This window comes from Triplophysa rosa, linkage group LG19, assembly GCF_024868665.1.
Source record: "Triplophysa rosa linkage group LG19, Trosa_1v2, whole genome shotgun sequence".
Taxonomy (NCBI): domain Eukaryota; kingdom Metazoa; phylum Chordata; class Actinopteri; order Cypriniformes; family Nemacheilidae; genus Triplophysa; species Triplophysa rosa.
In genome coordinates, this window is record NC_079908.1 from 5,377,077 (window position 1) to 5,397,120 (window position 20,044).

The 20,044-nt window shown below is 37.1% G+C and overlaps 2 protein-coding genes across 2 annotated transcripts in view; one reads left to right on the forward strand and one right to left on the reverse strand.

Annotated features, from left to right (window-relative positions):
• Positions 1 to 4,161: 4,161 nt before the first annotated feature.
• On the reverse strand, positions 4,162 to 8,850 carry LOC130570700 (prenylcysteine oxidase-like). Its single transcript, XM_057361093.1, has 6 exons — positions 8,542 to 8,850; positions 8,162 to 8,368; positions 7,457 to 7,631; positions 6,882 to 7,093; positions 5,731 to 5,871; positions 4,162 to 5,354 (listed from the first exon to the last, which is right to left on the reverse strand). The coding sequence occupies exons 1-6, from the start codon at positions 8,636 to 8,638 to the stop codon at positions 4,693 to 4,695; spliced, it is 1,494 nt and encodes a 497-aa protein (XP_057217076.1). The 5' UTR covers positions 8,639 to 8,850; the 3' UTR covers positions 4,162 to 4,692.
• A 7,840-nt stretch (positions 8,851 to 16,690) lies between these two features.
• The window catches only part of ppp2r2bb (protein phosphatase 2, regulatory subunit B, beta b), a 68,889-nt gene continuing 65,535 nt past the window's right edge, over positions 16,691 to 20,044 (forward strand). Inside the window, exon 1 of the mRNA XM_057359704.1 lies at positions 16,691 to 17,225. Coding sequence (XP_057215687.1) covers positions 17,147 to 17,225 — 79 coding nt within the window. The 5' untranslated portion in view covers positions 16,691 to 17,146. The remainder of the gene's footprint in view (positions 17,226 to 20,044) is intronic.

Here is a 20,044-nt window from a genome sequence, read left to right on the forward strand (position 1 = left end):
TGGTGTGTAGTCTGTTTATATTATAATAAATTATATTATCAATATTTTATTATTTATTATTATTTTTAAATATTGACAAGTTTACGTCACATTAAAACACACTTTTAGTCTACTCAATCTTTTTTTATTCATAAGTACAAAACATATATTTGCATTTAATGCATTAAAATATCATTTAAAAATATACAGTGAAAAGTTAAGGCATTATCATGGCAAAAAAAGTGACAGATCTTTAGATGACACTTCCTCAAAGTCAGTCGTGTACAGCTTATGTTTGTATATTGCAGTTGATTCAATGAATGTTCGAGAAAATGTCTCATTGTTGGAGGATGAACAAGCAAAGGATTCCATCAGAGGGAAGGGCCCGATTGCTTGTGTAGGGCTGTGCGCTGGGCCTTGAGTTCAGCAGGAGCAGTCTGTTATACTCTTCCCAAGGCCCTAGGCTGCATGCCAAGCCTTTTAGTAAATAATAGCATCTATTTACACCCAAGAAGGAAACAAACCTTAAAGTAAGAAGATGAAAGAGGCATTGTGTTGCTTGTGTGCTGTTAGTGTAACTTAAGATTCTGGAAAAACAAGTAGGCCATAAAAATCGGTCATACTTTGAGAACAAGTTTTATAGCACAGTCTTCTAAAAAGCACAAGTGTTGTAAATCTAAGCTGTTGTTGCATATTGGTTGTGCTCTTGTGAGATAGCTTTGTTCCTATAATGTAGGCTAATGCATCGCCCACTATGGCCAGTGTTCCTTCAGGTACCAAATTGTGTCGTTGCTCAGTGCCGGTCAAAAATAAGGGGTTCAGCTGGGCCAGGATGGCTATTAACCAGCTGTGAAGGAATAAGAACGATGTCAGAATAAATCCAAAAGCTCTTTCTCACTTCTCTGCCAAACTCTGCATTCTTTGGGATTCCAAAAGTGTGAATAGTTTACTTTGTCATGGTAACACATTTCGCACAAACAAATATGAAAGAACAAAATGTACAACACGATATAAAGTATCAATTCGCAAACAAAGACAACACTTAAGGGAATTACAGTCAGTCGAAAACAAAAAGCACACATTACTAAAGGTTAAATCATGCAAAGAAGGTAAGAGGGTAAAAAGAAACTGAAATAACGTGCAATAAGAAAAGGGCCAAACTTTATTTTTAGAATGACAACATTGGCCCTGCCCACAGCATTGTTGCACAATGAATGTTCATTCATTGTATTATTGGGCAAATCTCTTTAAAACATACTCAGGTTATGTTTCACCTCAAAAGTGAAAAAGAAAAATTATGTTCAGCATAAATAACCTAGGTCTATTTTTATGATTGTGACATTATGTGACATTGAAATGACATGCTTAATTGTCATGTAAAAACAAAAGTTTCAGAATTCAAAAAAATGTAATCCTAATCTTCAACATCAGTTTGTTTTCTTCTGATTTAGTGGTCTAATGTGACCCTGACATGCTCATCACAGGCTTTGAGAGATTTGCACACTCAAGCTCTGTTGATTTTATAAAATGGATGAGGAGATACGCACCATTGGTCAAACATCAAGCTATTTATAGAACAAATTTTCCAGGCATGTCCCCGCAAAAAGGACAGCTATCTTTTTGTTTGCCATGAACAAATGTGGCCTGCATCCATCCTCAAGTGTTATACGGACACAATGACACGCAGATATGGTTTTGAAACAGACTCAATATTTATGAACGGGGTTGCTACGTAAATTAATTTGACTATTAAGGTTCGGTGTTTTGTCTGTGCTGTTTCCTAGATCTGCATGTGCAAGATGGACTGTTCTCTAATCAGTTCCGCTGTCAGGGTTGGCAGGATTTCTGCTTGCACTTGAAGTTTGATGTACATGTATGGATGTCTACCACAGTCACAGTGCATAGAGCATATCAGCACAGGGCAGGACGAGAAGACGAAGACAGACAGATCAGAGCAGTGCGGTACAGAATAGAATAGTCGCTGATAGGATGTTTTGGGTTGTTCCTGGGGTGTTGATGGGTAGTTGTTAAGGTGTTCTGAGTGGTTACTAGGTGGTAGCTTTAGTCAAAAAGCCAACTCCCAAGTCTCTATGATATTCTAAAATATTGAAATATCGTATAATATATGTACATATTTTAAATAAGTCTGTGAGACATTTCGAACCGTTTTTATTGTATTATTGTAGGTCTTATAGCTACATAATTTGTTTACATAGTGCCGGAATAAAGTATGCCGTAGCAAGTTCTCTGTAAGCATTGTGTCTTAATATATATATAGAAAAATGGTATGCTGCACAATAAATAAATATACCGTCTAAAATACAGTATATATAAAAATAAAAAAACAGCGCCATCTTCTGTTCTTTGTGAAGGGAGTCTAAAAACCAGTTGTCAAATACGTTTCCAGCCTTTACCCTTTCAAATGTCCCAGTGAGTAATCCACTCATGAATTTAACATACTATAATTTAGATTATACAACGTTAAACACGTTAAAAAATGAATGACTTTAACGACAGCAGCACACTAAAGATCTTTAAATGGATTTCTGTGAGCAGAAAGAAAAGTCTTACAAATCTCTGAGTAAAAAAGTATACTCACAACACGTAGCAGCAAATGGCTGTTAACACAAGCACAGTTACGATGACACTGTGGGAGTCAAACACATGCAGTTTATTCATTTTTGTAGCACCAGTACTTTTACCTATGACTGAGGCAGGCATTACAGGAAAGCATTCGGAGTTACAAAAGACTAATTTCTAAATAATAGACCAAGCACAAGTCTTGATTTGATAGGATTTTAATTATTATGAATGATATATTAATTATCATTTATATCATGAGTGTCATATAAAGCCCTTCCACAAAAAGTTAATTTACAGCTATAGGCTACGTTTTTTCAAGTGTGTTTGACATGGGTTAATTCTACAGGACAGACTGTGAACACCCCTGATAAAAATTATAGTCAGCAATCAAACTGTTCTAGACTTGGAGGATTTATTTGCATATTACAGATCCACCCTCCAAATAAATAGTAAAAATAGCTACATTCCTGATTATTATTACAAGCAGAAAAGTTGATAAAAGTTTGACCAGACAGCATGACGTCGTAGTGACGTAATGCACTGGCCTCCTATTTGTTTTAAACTCATATTTTAAAAATAAATTGGGAAATTTTTAAGTTTGAAAAGTGCCATTGTAAATCTTTTCCTGGGTCGGATGTGAACTGTAAAATCTTACGTTGACAAGATGGACTGAACATTTAAACTTTCATGGATTGTTGTAAATGTAATCTGCCGCGTGACTTTTAAAAGTAAAGAAAGCAACTAAAAACGCTTGTGAGGAGACCAAAACAACGTGTCAGTCCAGAAACAATGCATACCCTCTGTTCGGCCCTTTGGGAATAAACCACGGGACAAGTCCACCGACAAATCCCCAAAACAGCGTGACAACGGCCATTGTTATTCCAAAAGTGTGCTCCATGTTCAGTTGTGTTTAAGTTTTTGTCCAGGTTGTACAATGGTTTAGATTCGTCAACTTGATGTAATGTAGGAAGAGCGCAAAAACACGCCCTGCTGACGTCACCAGTAAACGCAATTGTAAATTTATCAGTTTCTTCGTTTTTTGTCCTATCTTACTATTAATAATAATATGTAATAATAATGAGTGTTACTTATCTACTGTTTTTTTAAAATACATTATGTGTTATAATACTGTAATTATATATATATATATTATGTTTATAACATTTCACGATCACATTTCTCCTTCATTAAGCTACTTGATGCATTAGCTAACATGAACAATCAATGAATATGTAGATCTATTTACAGTTATAAATAATCTTTAAAATATGTTAATATAAAAACAATTGTTCGTTGTCTATTAAATGTTGACAGACTTTTCATTTAAAAAATGTGAACTCATTTGGACAGTAACAACTCAATTGTCTGTACAATACAAACCCTTTACTATGCTATTCTTTTATATCCATATTATACACAAGGAACATATTAGAATGCTTTTTTTAATTTAATTTGAACTTATTTGAACTTTCTGCGACTCTCCTAGTACATACTACCACTCACAGAAAAATTACTTGACTTTTTAATTTTTTGATAGAAACATAACCATGATTCATTACTTAACAAAGAGCATGTACAAAAGACAAAAAGCCACCAAAATGACCATAATCCATTATTTATTGAAGTGAGAACTCATCATAAACAATGTACTTTTACACATTAATTGCTCAGTGTTAAGAGATTTCCAGTGACAATACCATGCACATACTGTACATGTAAAAACGTAATAAATCAGAAACTTACTAAAATTGTAAATCATAAGACCCATATTATGCAAACTGTTCATGTGGAAAACAAAAACCAAATGGAGAATTACTTTCACATTTCTCCACAAGAGTGTTCACTTTACCATCTTTACTTCTCCACGAGTAGCAAGTACGAACAGAGACAGCCATGGAAAGCACATCCCCACCACATCCTAGGATCACATTTTAGCACCTTACATTTTAATCTGCTCTCCTTGACCAGCAGAGTTTTAAATTTAACTGAAGGACAATGTAAAACACAAATGAATGTTAACAGTAAGTACAAAGTATTCATGAGGTGTCAAACTGTGGATGGTTAGAAAACATGCTGTTGCATACTTTGTCTATATTTAACATTGCTGTCCTCATAACATTGAGGAAAAGGTTAGAGTTCTGTCTTGACCTTGTGCATAAGGTCTTTCTGGTCAATCATTTCTAATTGTCTGTTCCAGCGATGATAAGCCAAGAGCGCTATGTTCTTAGCTGCCACAGAGCTCATCTCCATGGCACTCGCAGCCCATTCAATGCCATTAAGATAGTACATGCCATCATGCAGAACCACTGGCGGCAACCCTTGGGTGCTTCCATAATGAGGGTACGCCAGCCAATCTGTGACCTGCACTGAATAATACGACTTAAAAAGAGTCTTCAGCTCATTCTTCTCCAGAGGTTTAGGAGAAAAGACCTTGTAAACGCCGGCCTCCTGGGGCTGCTTGCGGCGGAAGCCGGAGGTTATGTTGACTGGACAGATGCTGGCGGCACTGTTGAAGAACAGTTCAGAAGCGTCTGTGGTAAGTATGCTAGAAAACGGGAACAGCTTAGGGTCGGGGTAGCCAAAGTAAGAGCAATTCAGGTATCCGTGAATGATGGAGGCCACAGTCTGGTGATAGGAGCCTGGCATTTCTGGCAGATCGGGCTCAAAGCCCTGGAAGGAGATTCCAGTGTCGACATTTTGCTGAAGAGGTGTTGCTACTACTATGATGTCATACACTTCTGATGTCTTTTTATCTTGAGAGCTGTGAGTGATCTCATATTGGGGGTAATCTCCTGAGAAAAAATAAAACAAATAATTAGCAAGATAGTAATACAATGTGCCATGTTATTCAAAAGGGAATACAACATTTCAGACAATAAAGGTCACTTAGCGCTGACAGCGTTTTGCAGTGACAAAGTGACTGGAAGCCATTGATTTTTAATGAGAGTGGCATGGACAACAGTGAACGTTGTGACAAACTTCAGCAGAATGAGCCAAACCACCAATGGGGTGACGGGAAGACAGAATGCTGCAGTTGAGAAGAAAAGCCTACTGGAAAACCAACAAAACGTGGCAAATCGCTGTCAGCTTAAATGCACCTTCAGAGTCAAGATCATGGGTTAAATGTTTCTTTTGTGGAGTCATCAGTTTTTAAAATGGACGTCTTACCCATCGATCGGAGTTCAATGCTTGTAACCTGACTCTGGATGAGATTGGCCTTTGCTAGCTTTAGCAGCCTCGAGCAAACCAGCTTGTTTCCTCCCTCTACAGCCCACAGATTGGCCTGTGCACCAGCCAGAGACACAGCACCTGTCAGGAACAAGATGCATTAGTTCAAGTGTGAAACCAAAGCAGCTAGATGGGTACCAGGCCCATGACTGTCAAAAACCAATATTATGTTATTTTTTAAAATAATCCAGAATAACTCAAGATTTATCTTTCCTAATTTAATCTTCTCACAAGATATTGTGACCCATACGGTTTTGAAATGTAACATGGACATTATATGGGGACAATTGCTTTACAGATCATATGTAATTTCAGGCACTTTTGTCAAATTTATATACAGTATGCCACATACATATGCAAGATTCACCACTGCTGATACTATCAGACAGACAGTATTATTCCAGCTGGTATTTAGCTGAACAGTGATATGTGGGGAAGAGAGGTAAAAATGTAGTATGTAGTTTTTGGCTCCTGGTGCTACTAACGAAAGGCAAAAGTTTCTTTTAACAAATACCTGATCTGTATTTAACAGTTTATTCAGCAGCACAGATTGTTTTATGAACCGGTCAGCATGTGATGCAGAGTTTGCAAAGAGGCTGTAAACCTGTAGCCTGTAAAGCGCTTTCACAAGCAAAGAATCTTAAAGCTGCAGTAACAAAGAAACAGCCCATTTTATTCTAATAGAAGGATGGAAATCCACAGAAAGAAAATAAAAGTCCTTCTGAAACCTTGTATTATTGTAAAAAAAACACTGTACTTGTTAAATGATAACATACTGTGTTATCAAAGTTGACAAGCACATTTTAATACTTTTCATTGGTTAGATATTTGCAAAACGCTATGACAAACATAACGGTTGACTAACAATAATGATGTTTTGCAAAAAAAATTACAAAATATGGAGATATGATGTTTCAGAAGGACAGCAGTGAAGTGTATGATGATAGAACTTCTGATAAGAAAACATTGAAAAACTCCCCAGTATACTAACAAAAACGTTTACTAAATGAAAACATTTGGTCGACATAATCGCAAAGAAAAAACTAAACGCGTGCTAGATGTGTAATTCTTACTCTAACTAATGCACATACCCACAAATGCTGGGATGCTGATGTTCTGCCCATAGTTGACCCTCATAATTGGGGATATGATCTCATCAATGAAGCGCTGGGAGACGCCCAATTCCAATAGAGACTCGGAAAGAGAGCGTCGAGTCATGTTGATAAATCCCGAACCCCCCAGAGAGTGCAGCAGCTCTTCTACTGAACTGAAGGCATAGCCATGGGCCTGGTATTTATAGATCCTGGCAAGAAAAGGAGAGAAAAATGTGTCAGAGCGAGCAACCAAGCAAGAAAGAGGGGACGATGATAAGTGAGGAAAGTATTTCAGATAATAAAAGGTAATAAGAGAAGCTGTTTATCCTTAGACGATCAAGATCCCTACTCACTAAATCTGTTTCTATGTTTCTTAATTTACTTATCTGTTTTTAGATGCACAAATGAGGTGAATAGCCACCTACCTGAATTGTTTCCATTAGCCTCCAGTGGATTCTCGTGATCATATAAATTAACTAAAATAATTGTGGCAGTACAATAGTTGAGTCTCAACACGAAATTCAGTACAAAGTATCCTCTTATTATTAAATTTCATAACTCTTGTCATTCACCTCATAAACTTCTCCATGATCTCCTCCACCCACATCTGCAGACGGATGAAGCTGATTCCATAACGCCACCATAAGCGAAACAAATCCAGCAGGTACCAGTCGGTTTCCTCCAGAATAAACTCCTCTCCATTGAACACTGCTGTTTTGCCAGCTACACTCTTACGGTACTTCAGCCCTGTGGACATGAGACCAAATTAAAACTAAGCAATTTACTTAAGGCTAAAATACACTACAAGACTTTTGTTCAGATTTTGCCCAGATTTTCAGTCTGGACTTGTTGCAGAAAGTCTGTGCCAGATTTTTTTAAACTAGTCATCATACACTTGCAGACTTTTTGAAAGTTTCAGATAGAAACACACTAACTGATCAAATCTGCAGGCTGGAACAGACAGACTTTCTGCAACAAGTCCAGACTGAAAATCTGAGCAAAAGTCTTGTAGTGTATTCCAGCCATTATGCAAGTATGTATCAGTACCTATACAAATGACTCCATTGGATGACTGGGTCGTTTGAAGCGAAATTATTCAAAACAAGCAAACTATTAATATTTTGAGCTGATTTTGAGTTGAATCGCAACATTAAACATACAGCATTGTTATACAACTTCACTTAATCATCATTTACAATTTGTTGTGGGGAGCAGCTTTTCCATTTAAAAAATCCCAGAACTTATTCATGTTACTTCTACCTTTTTTTAATGCATACCCAGTTGCTGGATAAAATCCTGCATGTGCAAATTGAGGGAATGAATGATGGATCCACCGGACTCATACTCCTGGTTGTTTACAGAGACAGTGGCCAGACGACCACCAACTGAGTTCTTTTCAAAAACATCGATTCTCACTTCCGGTCCGAAATGTTGCCTCAGGAAATGGGCTGTAGCGGTTCCTCCGATTCCAGCGCCGACAACAGCTGAGTAACACAATGCGAGTATACACATCATAAACATCGTGACTGATGCATCTGTAGATTACAGCTGCACATCGTGAGTCATCCAACTGCAGTTTACGTGGGCTACATAAGTGATACTGTTTTATGAGAATGCATATCAATACATTGACAACTGATCATATCATCAGACCTACCTATTTTTGAAGGCGGGGCACCGTCAAATTTGGCAAAATCCGATTCCGACAATACATGCACAAATGAGAAAAGAAACACGTACATAAATTGACGCATGTTTGTGCCAAAACAAACAAGTACAACACGAGGCAGAAAATTACAGAGGATGCACGTGCACTGAAGATAAATGGAAGCTTTGCGAATCTATGTGAGTTTTTATAAAGACGCACAATATATTGTTTTAGACTATTTCTCCGCAGTAGTTCGGTGAGTGCAATACGAAACCATACTCGCGTGTCGCCGAACAACAACAAAGCATGATTTCGCCTTGCACGCGCACGTTTCTAACCAATCGGAGAAGGGGAAACTCTCTTTCGACCACTCAGACAAGAGAAATTCGCCACTTCCGCGTTGAAATTCGTGACGATGGTGTGTGTCTGTTGGCCAGGTTTGTTTTTGATCGAGTTTTAAAGGTGCTGCAATCAAATTTCAGCCGTTTTGCTAAAAACAGATGTATAATTAAGAATTCGCTAACATTATACTTTGAAGCACACGCCCTTATTCTGAAACCCCGCCTTCCAAAGACACGTACGCCAATCAAAATGTCAGCAAACCGAAACACACATGAGGGACGGGTAAATAGCGCGTCTGATTGGCTAGTTTACTGACTTCAGAAAGGGCAGGATTCTACCTTACACTACTACATAATTTAACGTAAATACTTTTTTTAGCATTGAATGTTCATATTTTGTATTTATTTTTTATTTTACAATAAAAACTAAATAATTACAAAAATATCGATAATAAAAAACAGAGGCATGTCAGGCCCTTTTTTGCTTTTTAGAAGTATAGTTCACACAAAAAAGAAAATTCTGTCATCATTTACTCACCCTCAAGTGGTTCCAAACCCGTATACATGTCTTTGTTTGTTTGAACACAAAGATGTGAGAATGTTAGCAACTGAGATTTCTGAGGCACCTTAGACTAACATAGTAGATATACTGTACATACATACATACATGTAAAGCCTATATACATATATGTATGTATGTATGTACTGTATATATATATATATATATATATATATATTCTGCTCAATAAATATTTGTATATGGGTACAGTGTTATCTAGGTTGACTGCAGCTGTCCAATCAGACATGGACATCAATAGGAGTGTTATTTTTTAGTCCTGGTTAGACAGAAATTCCCCTGTAGGTGCCTGGTTTGTTTTGAAACCTGTTTTTCAATGGCTGATTTCCCAAACAGATTAGACAAGGTAGAGAATTTATTTTAGAAAATTACAATAACCAGTCTCGGGCACACCATGTGTATGGGAACCCATCACTTATGGTGTGGAAATACCTTGAATGGATTTTAAAGATTTACAGTAACCAAGCATACTCTTGTTGTTTTAAGTGAACAGTTAATACACAATAATAACTTTTAACCAAGATTTATACCATTTATATATATTTATTTGTACTTTCGTTTTATTCATTGTTCCTTCATGCTATTTCAAAAATAAATATTAAAATAATACAAATCAGAAACAACTACAAACTAAATAAACTAACAAAAAATGTTTATTTGAAAAAACCGATGAACACCATTTTTAAAAAAATTCAAAAATCATGCGTTTTATTGTGTTAGTCAGCTGGTTTTTTTTAGGTTAATATTACTTAATCAAAACAACCCAACTGCAGTTTGATTGATATTGATTGGAATGCACAATCAAAAGACATGATTTAAAAACGAATAAAAACAAAACCTTTTTATCACTGGATGCTGTGGTTCTCCCCTTTTCAGGAATATTGTAAATAACATAAGCAAGGTAGTAACTATTTTTTTAAATTGTGTAATTAATCCACATTAGATGTGATGACAGATTGCACACGTTCACACTTTTAAAGGCTGATGTTTATTCATACATTGTTTTCCCGTCATGAGTGGCCTATGACTTCAGGTCATCTGCAGACTGAGCCTGAGTGAGAATGTGACTCACTTCCTCTGTCATGTGAGGAGAGTGAAGATTCTGTGGTGCAAGATGAGGCTAGTGACGTAAGATGTTCACAAGCACACACAAAATTACACTAGCTAATGACAAAATGTAAAGAAAACTTCAGTTCCAGCACATGACATTTCAAGATGCGTTAATATGTTTTTGCAGATTACTGTTACACTACATTCAATGTTTTCAAATTTTATCACACGAAAATGAATTAAGCAATATCTAGGGCAATTTGAATGCATGTACATCTGGTTTTGGCAACAAATACAAACGTGTCACGTACAATTATACACACGCCCATCATGAAACCGTGTGTACAGTATATCCAGGCTACATCCATCTTCATTATAACATGAAGGTCTGATATTTTGCTCTCTCAAAACATTCAAAAGTGAATAATGTTAGTGTAATAACAGCCATATGATACTTAGGACGAGATCTTGTGTTCTTGATTGGCAAACCAAACACGGTTAGGATTTCCCCGTCTCAACCCACGGACTTTACAGAGCGGAAATGGTGCATCGACCATTTCCTCCTCTGGCGGTTGGGGTTTTCTCAACACCAACGTCGCCTACACGTAGCATAGTCTGCAATAACAGGTTATTGATGGAAAAACAATGTTATTCGATCAACCTTTATCCATCAAACCCGATTGCAACACCGTCTTGCTGTTGTCCGTGTGACGTGGCTCTATTATCACGGGCTATGTGTTCTGCAATTAGGGCTATCTTTGCACTTTGAGCAAACTATGGGACTTTCCCATGACTATTATGTGTGTAGTGTGGAATAAACGCCCATGCAAATGAGAACACTAATCAATCGGTTTATATAGGGATGCTGCGCTGAGCGAGTAGGCGGCAGATGAGCTTTCTGCATATGTCTTATCATTTACTGCAGGTGCATGAGAGACATGATTCAGCATCCTCAATCCAATGCTGGTACCGAAATGACTCACCAGCAACAGATGATGTGGACCTGGCGAGAAAAGCGGGGGAATCTTAAGGTAGGCTTAAAGAGTTGAGCGATTAAAAGACGATAAATGACTGACAGTTGCGCACGTGGGTTGAAGGGACTTGAAGATTCGTAAAAACGTGTCATTAATAATTGAATGAGAATAGCTGAAAGCAGCATGGAGGAGGATTGATAGTGAATTTATGAGCTTTCTCTGTACCTACAGGATGAAAAAAAATGTTATATGTTGGCTTCAATAAAGTTTTTCCAAATATATGTATGAATGTTGAAAAATAGGATTTAGCTACATTTAGTACACAGGGAGTGTATTTATGTAATGGTTGAAAACCTGCAAACAAACTTTTATACATTAAACCATTTTTTTATTATTTATTGTAATAATTAATTGTAAAGAGTTTCCGCGAGTGCTAGTCAACAATACCACTAGCTGGAATTCATATTACTATTATTATTTTGATAGTGTTGTTTGTAACAAGTCAGGTAAGTTTCTTGTAAGCGTTTTTCAAATATGCACATTGTAAAAAGTGCATGAATCATATAGCAACACCTAAATGTGCATTATCCTTGAACATAGGCTGTTTCTTTAATGTTTTATTTGTTTTCCTCATTTCTTGACACCAGTGTTGGGTGTAACTAGTTACTGTAATTTAATTACTTTTCCCTTGAAAAAGTAAAGTAAGGGATTACTCTTATTTTTCTGTAATTTAATTACTGTTACTTCTGATGTAATTAAACTAAATACTTTGTGTAATATATGTGTGTGCAATAGTGGAATTGACATCAAAATTCAAAGTCTAACTTTAAAATCTGTGCTTTAATGTATAATTCTCACATTTGTAATTAATAATACTACTTTATGTAGTTTTGTATTATTTATTTGAATGAATTAAAAGAGGCGTTTCATGTCTATCCTTGAATCACTTAACTCATCAAGGTTGATGTAGAATATAGAAACTAATTAGTAATAAGTAATTAAATACTTTTTGAAGAGAGTAATTTGTACAGTAATCTAATTACATTATCGAATATGTAATTAGTAACTAGTAATTAATTACTTTTCAGAGTAACTTACCCAACACTGCTTGACACATACTTTCAAGAAACTGCAAGTAAATGATACTTTTGAATGAGGAACGAGAAAATAAAAACAAAACTGAAGACAAAATATTTGTGCAACACGTTTTACTTGCCAAATGACACAAATTACATCGCATGAGGTTTCCTTGTGACAATGTGAAAGGATCTTGTTATTATTTGAATAGTGACAGAATAAGTGTTTATTCACATTTAGTTTTTTCCTAGGTCACTCAAAAACAATCTGTAGTCAGATTTACGGAGGTCTTGGCTTTGAGAACTGAATTCCAAGGGCGTCTCTATATTCAGCCCACGGAGTTCAGTTCTTAAGCTTGGATACTTGTGGCATCTTCTCTGACCTTCGACCTGCACCAAAAATGCCTGCTACAGGACTTAAAGGTATTGGTGTATTTCAATATTTCTTTTTGACCAAGAATTAATTTCATTTGTGTTTGGATGTGTAAGACATCTGTTTGTAGCTGTGCCCTCTTGATGCATATGTGAATTAGGGAGTCACTGCAGTACTGAAGAGTTCAGAATTTATTTCAGTGGATTCAGTTGGTTTTGTCAAGTTGTTGTGGATCGTCACGTCTCTGTTGCAATCCATAAAATTGGTCCGTGTGGTATAAAATACGGAACTCACACATGTAAGAAGTGGGCATACAATTCATGTTACATCTTTAGGTCAAATCTTAAAATGTTGAAAACAATAGTCATTCTTTGTTGTTCACTGTTTTACTGATTGAAATTGTACTGTGTGCTCAGCTGTATACTTGGAAATACTGTAATTTGTGAACATGCCATCTGCTTTTGGATTTATGAAATGAATTCACATGATTTCAATGTCGAAAATTATAATATAAAACAGAAAGTTCACGATAACCAAAATGTACTTTACATAGTTGAATTTGTTCAAGTGAATATTTAAATGTCTGAATCAAGTATATTACTTTATATTGCACCAACAAAAGTAAAACTTTTCATCATCAGTTTTCATCACGGCATGTTTTCGTGTTCCTTTCCTCATGTTTGACTGCTAAATTGTGCCAGAAACATGCTGAGATGACTGCAGTATTAACGACATAATGAACAGATTGAAACATTATATTTTATGAGTCTTGAAATCTTGAAAGGTGGGTTTCTCTGGCATTGGACTCATGTTAATAAAACATCTAAAGGAAACAACATTGTGAATATTTATATGTTGTGAAATTGTGTCTGCTTAAATAAATTCATGACGTTAACTAACTACATGATTTGTACTACCTAAACATTTTACGTTCTGCCATATGGAATTTAATGATAACAGATCTTAGCACCTTTGAGACAAACACTGTTATGTCCTCGATGTTTAACTGGGATACCCTAAAGTGTCTATAATTGTGTGTTACATTACATCAATGGCTGATTGTAACAAAGTGAACTTGGTATAAAATTTATGAACCGGTTTTTCTTCCTCCCGACAATTCATAAACAATCAAACAACACTTTTTTAATAAAGAAAACAATATACATTTGATATGAGATTCACCAGTGGCCTGATAACAGGGTGTTTTCACCCTGATGCTAAATAAACCATGACACACGTGGGCCAACTTCTGTAAAAAAAAGGAACAAACAGGTATTCACAGTCTAAATGCCCCAAACTTTCATGTGCCTTTCAAATACTTTGATAATGTGCATCAGAAAGCATCATTTACATTCACATTTATTCATTTAACAAATGCTTTGTGGGTCTCATGTGACAAAAAAATCAATGTGTGTGTGTTCTGCTCATTATTGTGATAGCACAGAGGGGAAGAACTGGCATTAGTCTTTTCATATGCTGATCCGTGGGACGCACAGATGGCCCTTTTTCCTCGTACCCAGGGACCTATTATTGATTAAACTCCAGCTATTAAAAAGACATAATTACATATAAGACGTGACCACAGACAGTGAAGGAAAGCAGGCATGAAGGCTTAGCTATATGCAATCCAGTAAATCAGCTGAAATTTTGATGTTCTTTTTGCATTTTTGTATTGACTTAGTGAGGTTCCTTTTGGCCTCGGCTTAGACACCACATTGCATTCATCACAAAGAGGAAATACTGTAAGATGAGCGTGAATCGCTACTTCCTGGCTATGACTTCATCAAAGGTCATGTTTACAATATTCTTGCATCCAAGAAAAATCTGGTTTGTTGCAAAGAGGGTCTTTTGTCAGAATGCACACCGATAAACAGGACCAGGAGTGTAAACCACCTTTAACTAACATATCCAAATATAAATGATTAAGAGCTCGTGGAAAGTAAATTCATACTGATAACCTATGCATAAGACATTTGTGTCACACATGACATATTATCTACTGTATGTTAAGGTATTACTTAAGCAATATTAATAAATCTAAAATTTGTAATAAATTATATTAATAAATCTGGAATGTGTAAGAAACTATATTGCCATTCGTGTAATTTGTGTAACATGGACATTGTGGTGTACAGTGTGATTAGTTAAATCGATTCAGTGAATCATTTTTATTGATTTATTTTTGGCTTATTTGCCACTTTTTCAAGAGATCAATACGCTATAAATCATAGATAGAGATTCTTTGAATTCTTTACACTAGACGTACACATTACTTTAATGTAGCTTTTAATATCACCGTCCACACAACAACAGTGCCACCATGAGGACCTTTGTATAATCAGTGTTGGGTAAGTTCATTTAAAAAGTAATTTATTACTATTTACTCCAAAAGTAATTGCTAATTACTCGTTACTGATGACTTTTTACAATCTGCAACCTTGACCACATGTATCTTTTGTGATGCATCTTTTCACAATTTTCTTGAAATTTTTGTAATATTTTATTCAATAAAGCATAGCTTAAGTAAATCATTTCTTAATGCAGGATGTAGTAAATGATAAAAACTGCCTTAACAACAACACTCACCTTAAAGACAAAAACAATTCTTAGCTCAATAAGACTTAAAGGGATACTCCCCCCAAAATGAAAATTCTGTCATCATTTACACACCCTCAAGTTGTATAAATTTCTTTATTCTGATGAACACAGAAAGGTTTTTAGAAAAATGTTAGCAACTAAGATTCCTGGGACATCTTTGACTACCATAGTAGGAAAAATTATTGTACCATTTTTTTTTGTTGCACACAAAATGGGATATTTTGAAGAATTTAGGAAAGCAAACAGTTCTGGGGCACCTTTGACTACCATTGTTATTTTTTTCTACTATGGTGGTCAATGATGCCCCAGAAATGTCAGTTGCTAACATTGTTCCAAATATCTTTCTTTGTGTTCAACAGAACAAAGAAATGTATACAGGTTTGGAACCACTTGAGGGTGAGTAATTATTGAGTGAATGCTCAGTTTTTGGTGGAGTGTCCCTTTAATAACTAAAAACAGTTTTTACAGTATTTTAACACATCTGCTTGAGTGCATGTGTAATAATTTGATAAAAGTATCCTCACTGTTTCTATCAATATTGCCTATAAAAAATACATTTGTGTTACTTTTAAAGGTCAAGTGTGTATTTTTTGGAGAATCTATTGACCGTAATGCGATATAATATACACAACTATGTCTTCAGAGGTGTATAAAGACCTTACATAAGGAAGTGTTATGTTTTTATTACCTTAGAATGAGCTATTTCTGTCTACATACATCGCCGGTTCTCTTGCATGGAATGTTCTACAGTAGCCCTAAATGGACAAACTGCTCTACAGAGTGCGTGCGAAAACGTGACGACATCTTAGTGCTGTGTCAGCCACCTTAGTGCTTCGAAAGGGAGTGGTGGAGTGAGCCGTTGGTTGCCATTCGCAACCTCACCACTAGATGCCGCTAAAACCTCCACATTGCTCCTTCAACAAAACTTGTGTCTAACAAAACAAATATACTATATAATACCAAATATTTAGGCCGTTACGTATCTATGACAACTCAAACTGTTATAAAATAACCATTTTCAACTTTAAAAACGGATGAGTTTACATACGTTAAGTTATAAATCACACAAACATGATGTTTGTAGAGAATTTCCATTATACCATTTTGAACCATTACAAGTTTACAGTACTATTAGAATAGAAACACTACAAAATTGTGTTGTGGGTTACATTCCAGTAGGATGTAATGGCGTTTTAATAGTTCTCATCCCCAATATAATCCAACACGTTAGTTTCCGTTAAAACCAATTCAATTCCTATAAAAACCATTAAATCCATTAGAATTTCTGTGACATTTTCCCATCCGTGTGGAATTAGTTAAATGTTTTTCTTGATGTCATCCTTTAGGTTTTTTACAGTAAATTCAACGTCGACCAGTAGGAGGACAGATGCACGGCAGGTGCCCCTCCATCACACCCCTCCCACCAGAGCGGGGCTAAACAAGCCCTCCTCACGTCCTCCGGCAGGCGACGACAGCAAACACAAGTATGAGATCTTTCCCCTGTCCTCCTCCGACAAAAAACACTGAAATCATGGTTCTGAAGTCATGTCATCGCATTACCCTAACGTTCACGAGCTGCTCTGAAGACCGTATAAAGTGTTGCGCAGACTGAATCCAGTCACAGGATGAAATGCTTTTCCCGGTACCTGCCTTACATCTTCAGACCGCCGAGTACCATCCTCTCGTCCAGCTGTCACACTGAGGGTGAGTAGTGATGCGTTAAAGCCTTTGCACTCTCAGAGTATATTGAGGAAACGGACTGATGCTATTGTCGAATCAAAGTGCAAGGAGAGTACGTGAGGGGAGTATTTCCACAGACATTGTCGGACATTGTGATTGCAAAACATTGGAAACTGTGGTTTAAAATGTAGTCTGTCGAGATGTTTGCCTGTCACATCACGAGCTGAACTCGTTTTTATTATAGTAAAAGTGTAGTAAAAATATTTCTTGTTGGATTATTATTTGCATTAGTACTATTAAAATGTCATGGTGAAACTATAGTTGCTATAGTAAGATAAAGGTAAATTTGTGGTTACCAGGGTTTTGTGTGATATTTCATGTATTCACCTGAATACTTAACCTTATGTTAACAGTAAGTTTGTGGTTTTCGCTTCAAATACCACAGTTAATTAACACTTGTGAAAATTTAAATCTAATTATATATAGGCTAGTAGAAGTGTTGTAACCACAAGTGTGCTGGGTGTTGGTGGATTGAATGTAAATGTGTTTTAAAGGGATGGTTCACCCAAAAATGAAAATTCTGTCATGAATTACTCACCCTCAAGTTGTTCCAAACCTGTATAAATTTTGTTGTTTGGATGAACACGAAGAAAGATATCTGGAAGAATGTAAACAACTAGATTTCTGAGATTTCATTGACTATCATTGTAGAAAAAAAATATTGTTTTTGTTCTGTTGAACACAAAATGAGATATTTTGACGAATTTAGGAAAACAAAAAGTTTCTGGGGCACCTTTGACAACCATTTTAATTTTGTCTATAAGGTGGTCAGTGGTAAATTTTTCTGAATATCTTTCTTTGTGTTTGACAGAACAAAGAAATGTATACAGGTTTGGATCAACTTGAGGTTGTGTTATTCATGACAGAATTTTCATTTTTGGGTGAATTACCCCTTTAACTACAAATACCATATGTTTACTCCATGGTTAATTTTTGAAAGGGCTGCATCTATTATGAAATAATGTCTAGATTTTCATATTTCTTACATTATTTTATTATGTTTATTGTGAGAATATACAATGACTAAATCAACCTGACTACTCATTTAGTGTACTCTTTTGAATATTAACCTTGGTTTTATTATAGTTGTAATAAAGCTCACTAAAATGGAAGGAAGGAGGCGGGAACCAGCGAACATTCAAAACATTTAATCAAAATAAATAAACAATAAATCCAGCAGTAAAAAGGCCGGCAGCCCCTCACAGATGACTGCCGGCCACACGACCATAAACACATAAACAAAACTTAGCATTTCCGGGCCTGGTCCTCTCTCATCGGCAGTCCCGTCGATTCCTCCCTTTATGCTCCCAATCTCCTCCGTGGGCGATGCGGGACCGGCGCATGCACAGCTGATTTCCATTTTCACTCACGCCACCGGCCCCGCCCCACGGCTCCCGTCCCGCCTTCCTCGCCACAATAGTAAAAGTATAATGTTAGGTCAATTGATTACCTCTTGTATTACCATAGTTTTACTATCTAGGCCATCTCGTGGATCCCCTTCTGCCCCCTGGTTATCTGATGTTCTCCGCAAGCATCACACGCCACACTCAGGTCTGCTAAGATAAAGTGGCGCAAATCTAAAGAACCCGCTGACCTCGGTCTCTATCAGTCTCTCCTCTCTTCTTTCTCTGCTGATGTCTCCTCTGCAAAATCCCAGTACTACCACGCTAAAATTAAAGACTCGCCTGACTCTCGTACTCTCTTTAAAACCTTCTCTGCTCTTCTTTGCCCGCCTGCCCCCTCACCTCTATCCTACTTAACAGCTGATGATTTTAAGCCCTGATTTTGCATCTTTCTTCATAAAGAAAACGACCACCATCAGCAGTCAGTTCCCTGTGCCGCCGCCTCTTGTTCACGCCCAACCCCCCGACACATGCTCGTTCCCCTCTTTCTCTCTCCTATCTCAAGATGATGTCTCCAATGTCATGTCTTCTACCCACCCAACTCCCTGCCCGCTAGATCCCATCCCCACTCATCTCCTCCAGGCCGTCTCTCCATCGGTTGTTCCTGCTCTGACCCACATTATCAACTCGTCTCTCACCACTGGTACATTTCCCACAGTCTTCAAAGAGGCCCGTATTACCCCACTACTGAAGAAACCCACTCTTAATCCTGCACTGTTAGAGAACTACAGACCGGTATCACTCCTCCCCTTCATTGCTAAAACTCTTGAACGGGTGGTATGTAAACAGCTCTCATCCTTTCTCACCCAGAACAACCTCCTGGACAGCAACCAGTCTGGTTTCAAGAGCGGTCATTCCAGTGAGACTGCGCTGCTCTCAGTCATTGAAGCCCTGAGACTGGCAAAAGCCGCCTCAAACTCATCTGTACTTATCCTACTAGATCTGTCTGCTGCCTTTGACACTGTTAACCACCACATACTCCTGTCAACCCTCAAGGCTATTGGTGTCTCTGGAGTGGTGATACAATGGTTCAGATCTTACCTCACAGGTAGGTCATTTAGAGTATCCTGGAGAGGAGAGGTCTCTGAGTCCCAACATCTCGACACAGGGGTGCCTCAGGGCTCAGTGCTTGGGCCGTTGCTATTTTCTATATACATGACTTCCCTAAGCTCTGTCATTCGGAAACATGGCTTTTCCTATCACTGCTATGCGGATGATACACAACTCCACCTGTCATTTCAGCCTGACGATCCGACTGTTTCTGCACGCATTTCAGCATGCCTAGCTGACATCTCGCTCTGGATGAACGACCGTCACTTGCAGCTGAATTTTGCTAAAACAGAACTGCTTGTAATCCCGGCCGACACAAAGAGTCATCAC

Bases quoted from the DNA above. Each gene is read 5' to 3' on its own strand.
- LOC130570700 (XM_057361093.1), bottom strand. From the start codon at position 8,638: ATGCGTCAATTTATGTACGTGTTTCTTTTCTCATTTGTGCATGTATTG. The intron at 7,632-8,161 runs GTATGCATTAAA...TCATGTCCACAG, and splicing joins GGATTTTATCCAGCAACTGG to GGCTGAAGTACCGTAAGAGT. The intron at 5,872-6,881 runs GTATGTGCATTA...TGTTCCTGACAG, and splicing joins CAGCATCCCAGCATTTGTGG to GTGCTGTGTCTCTGGCTGGT.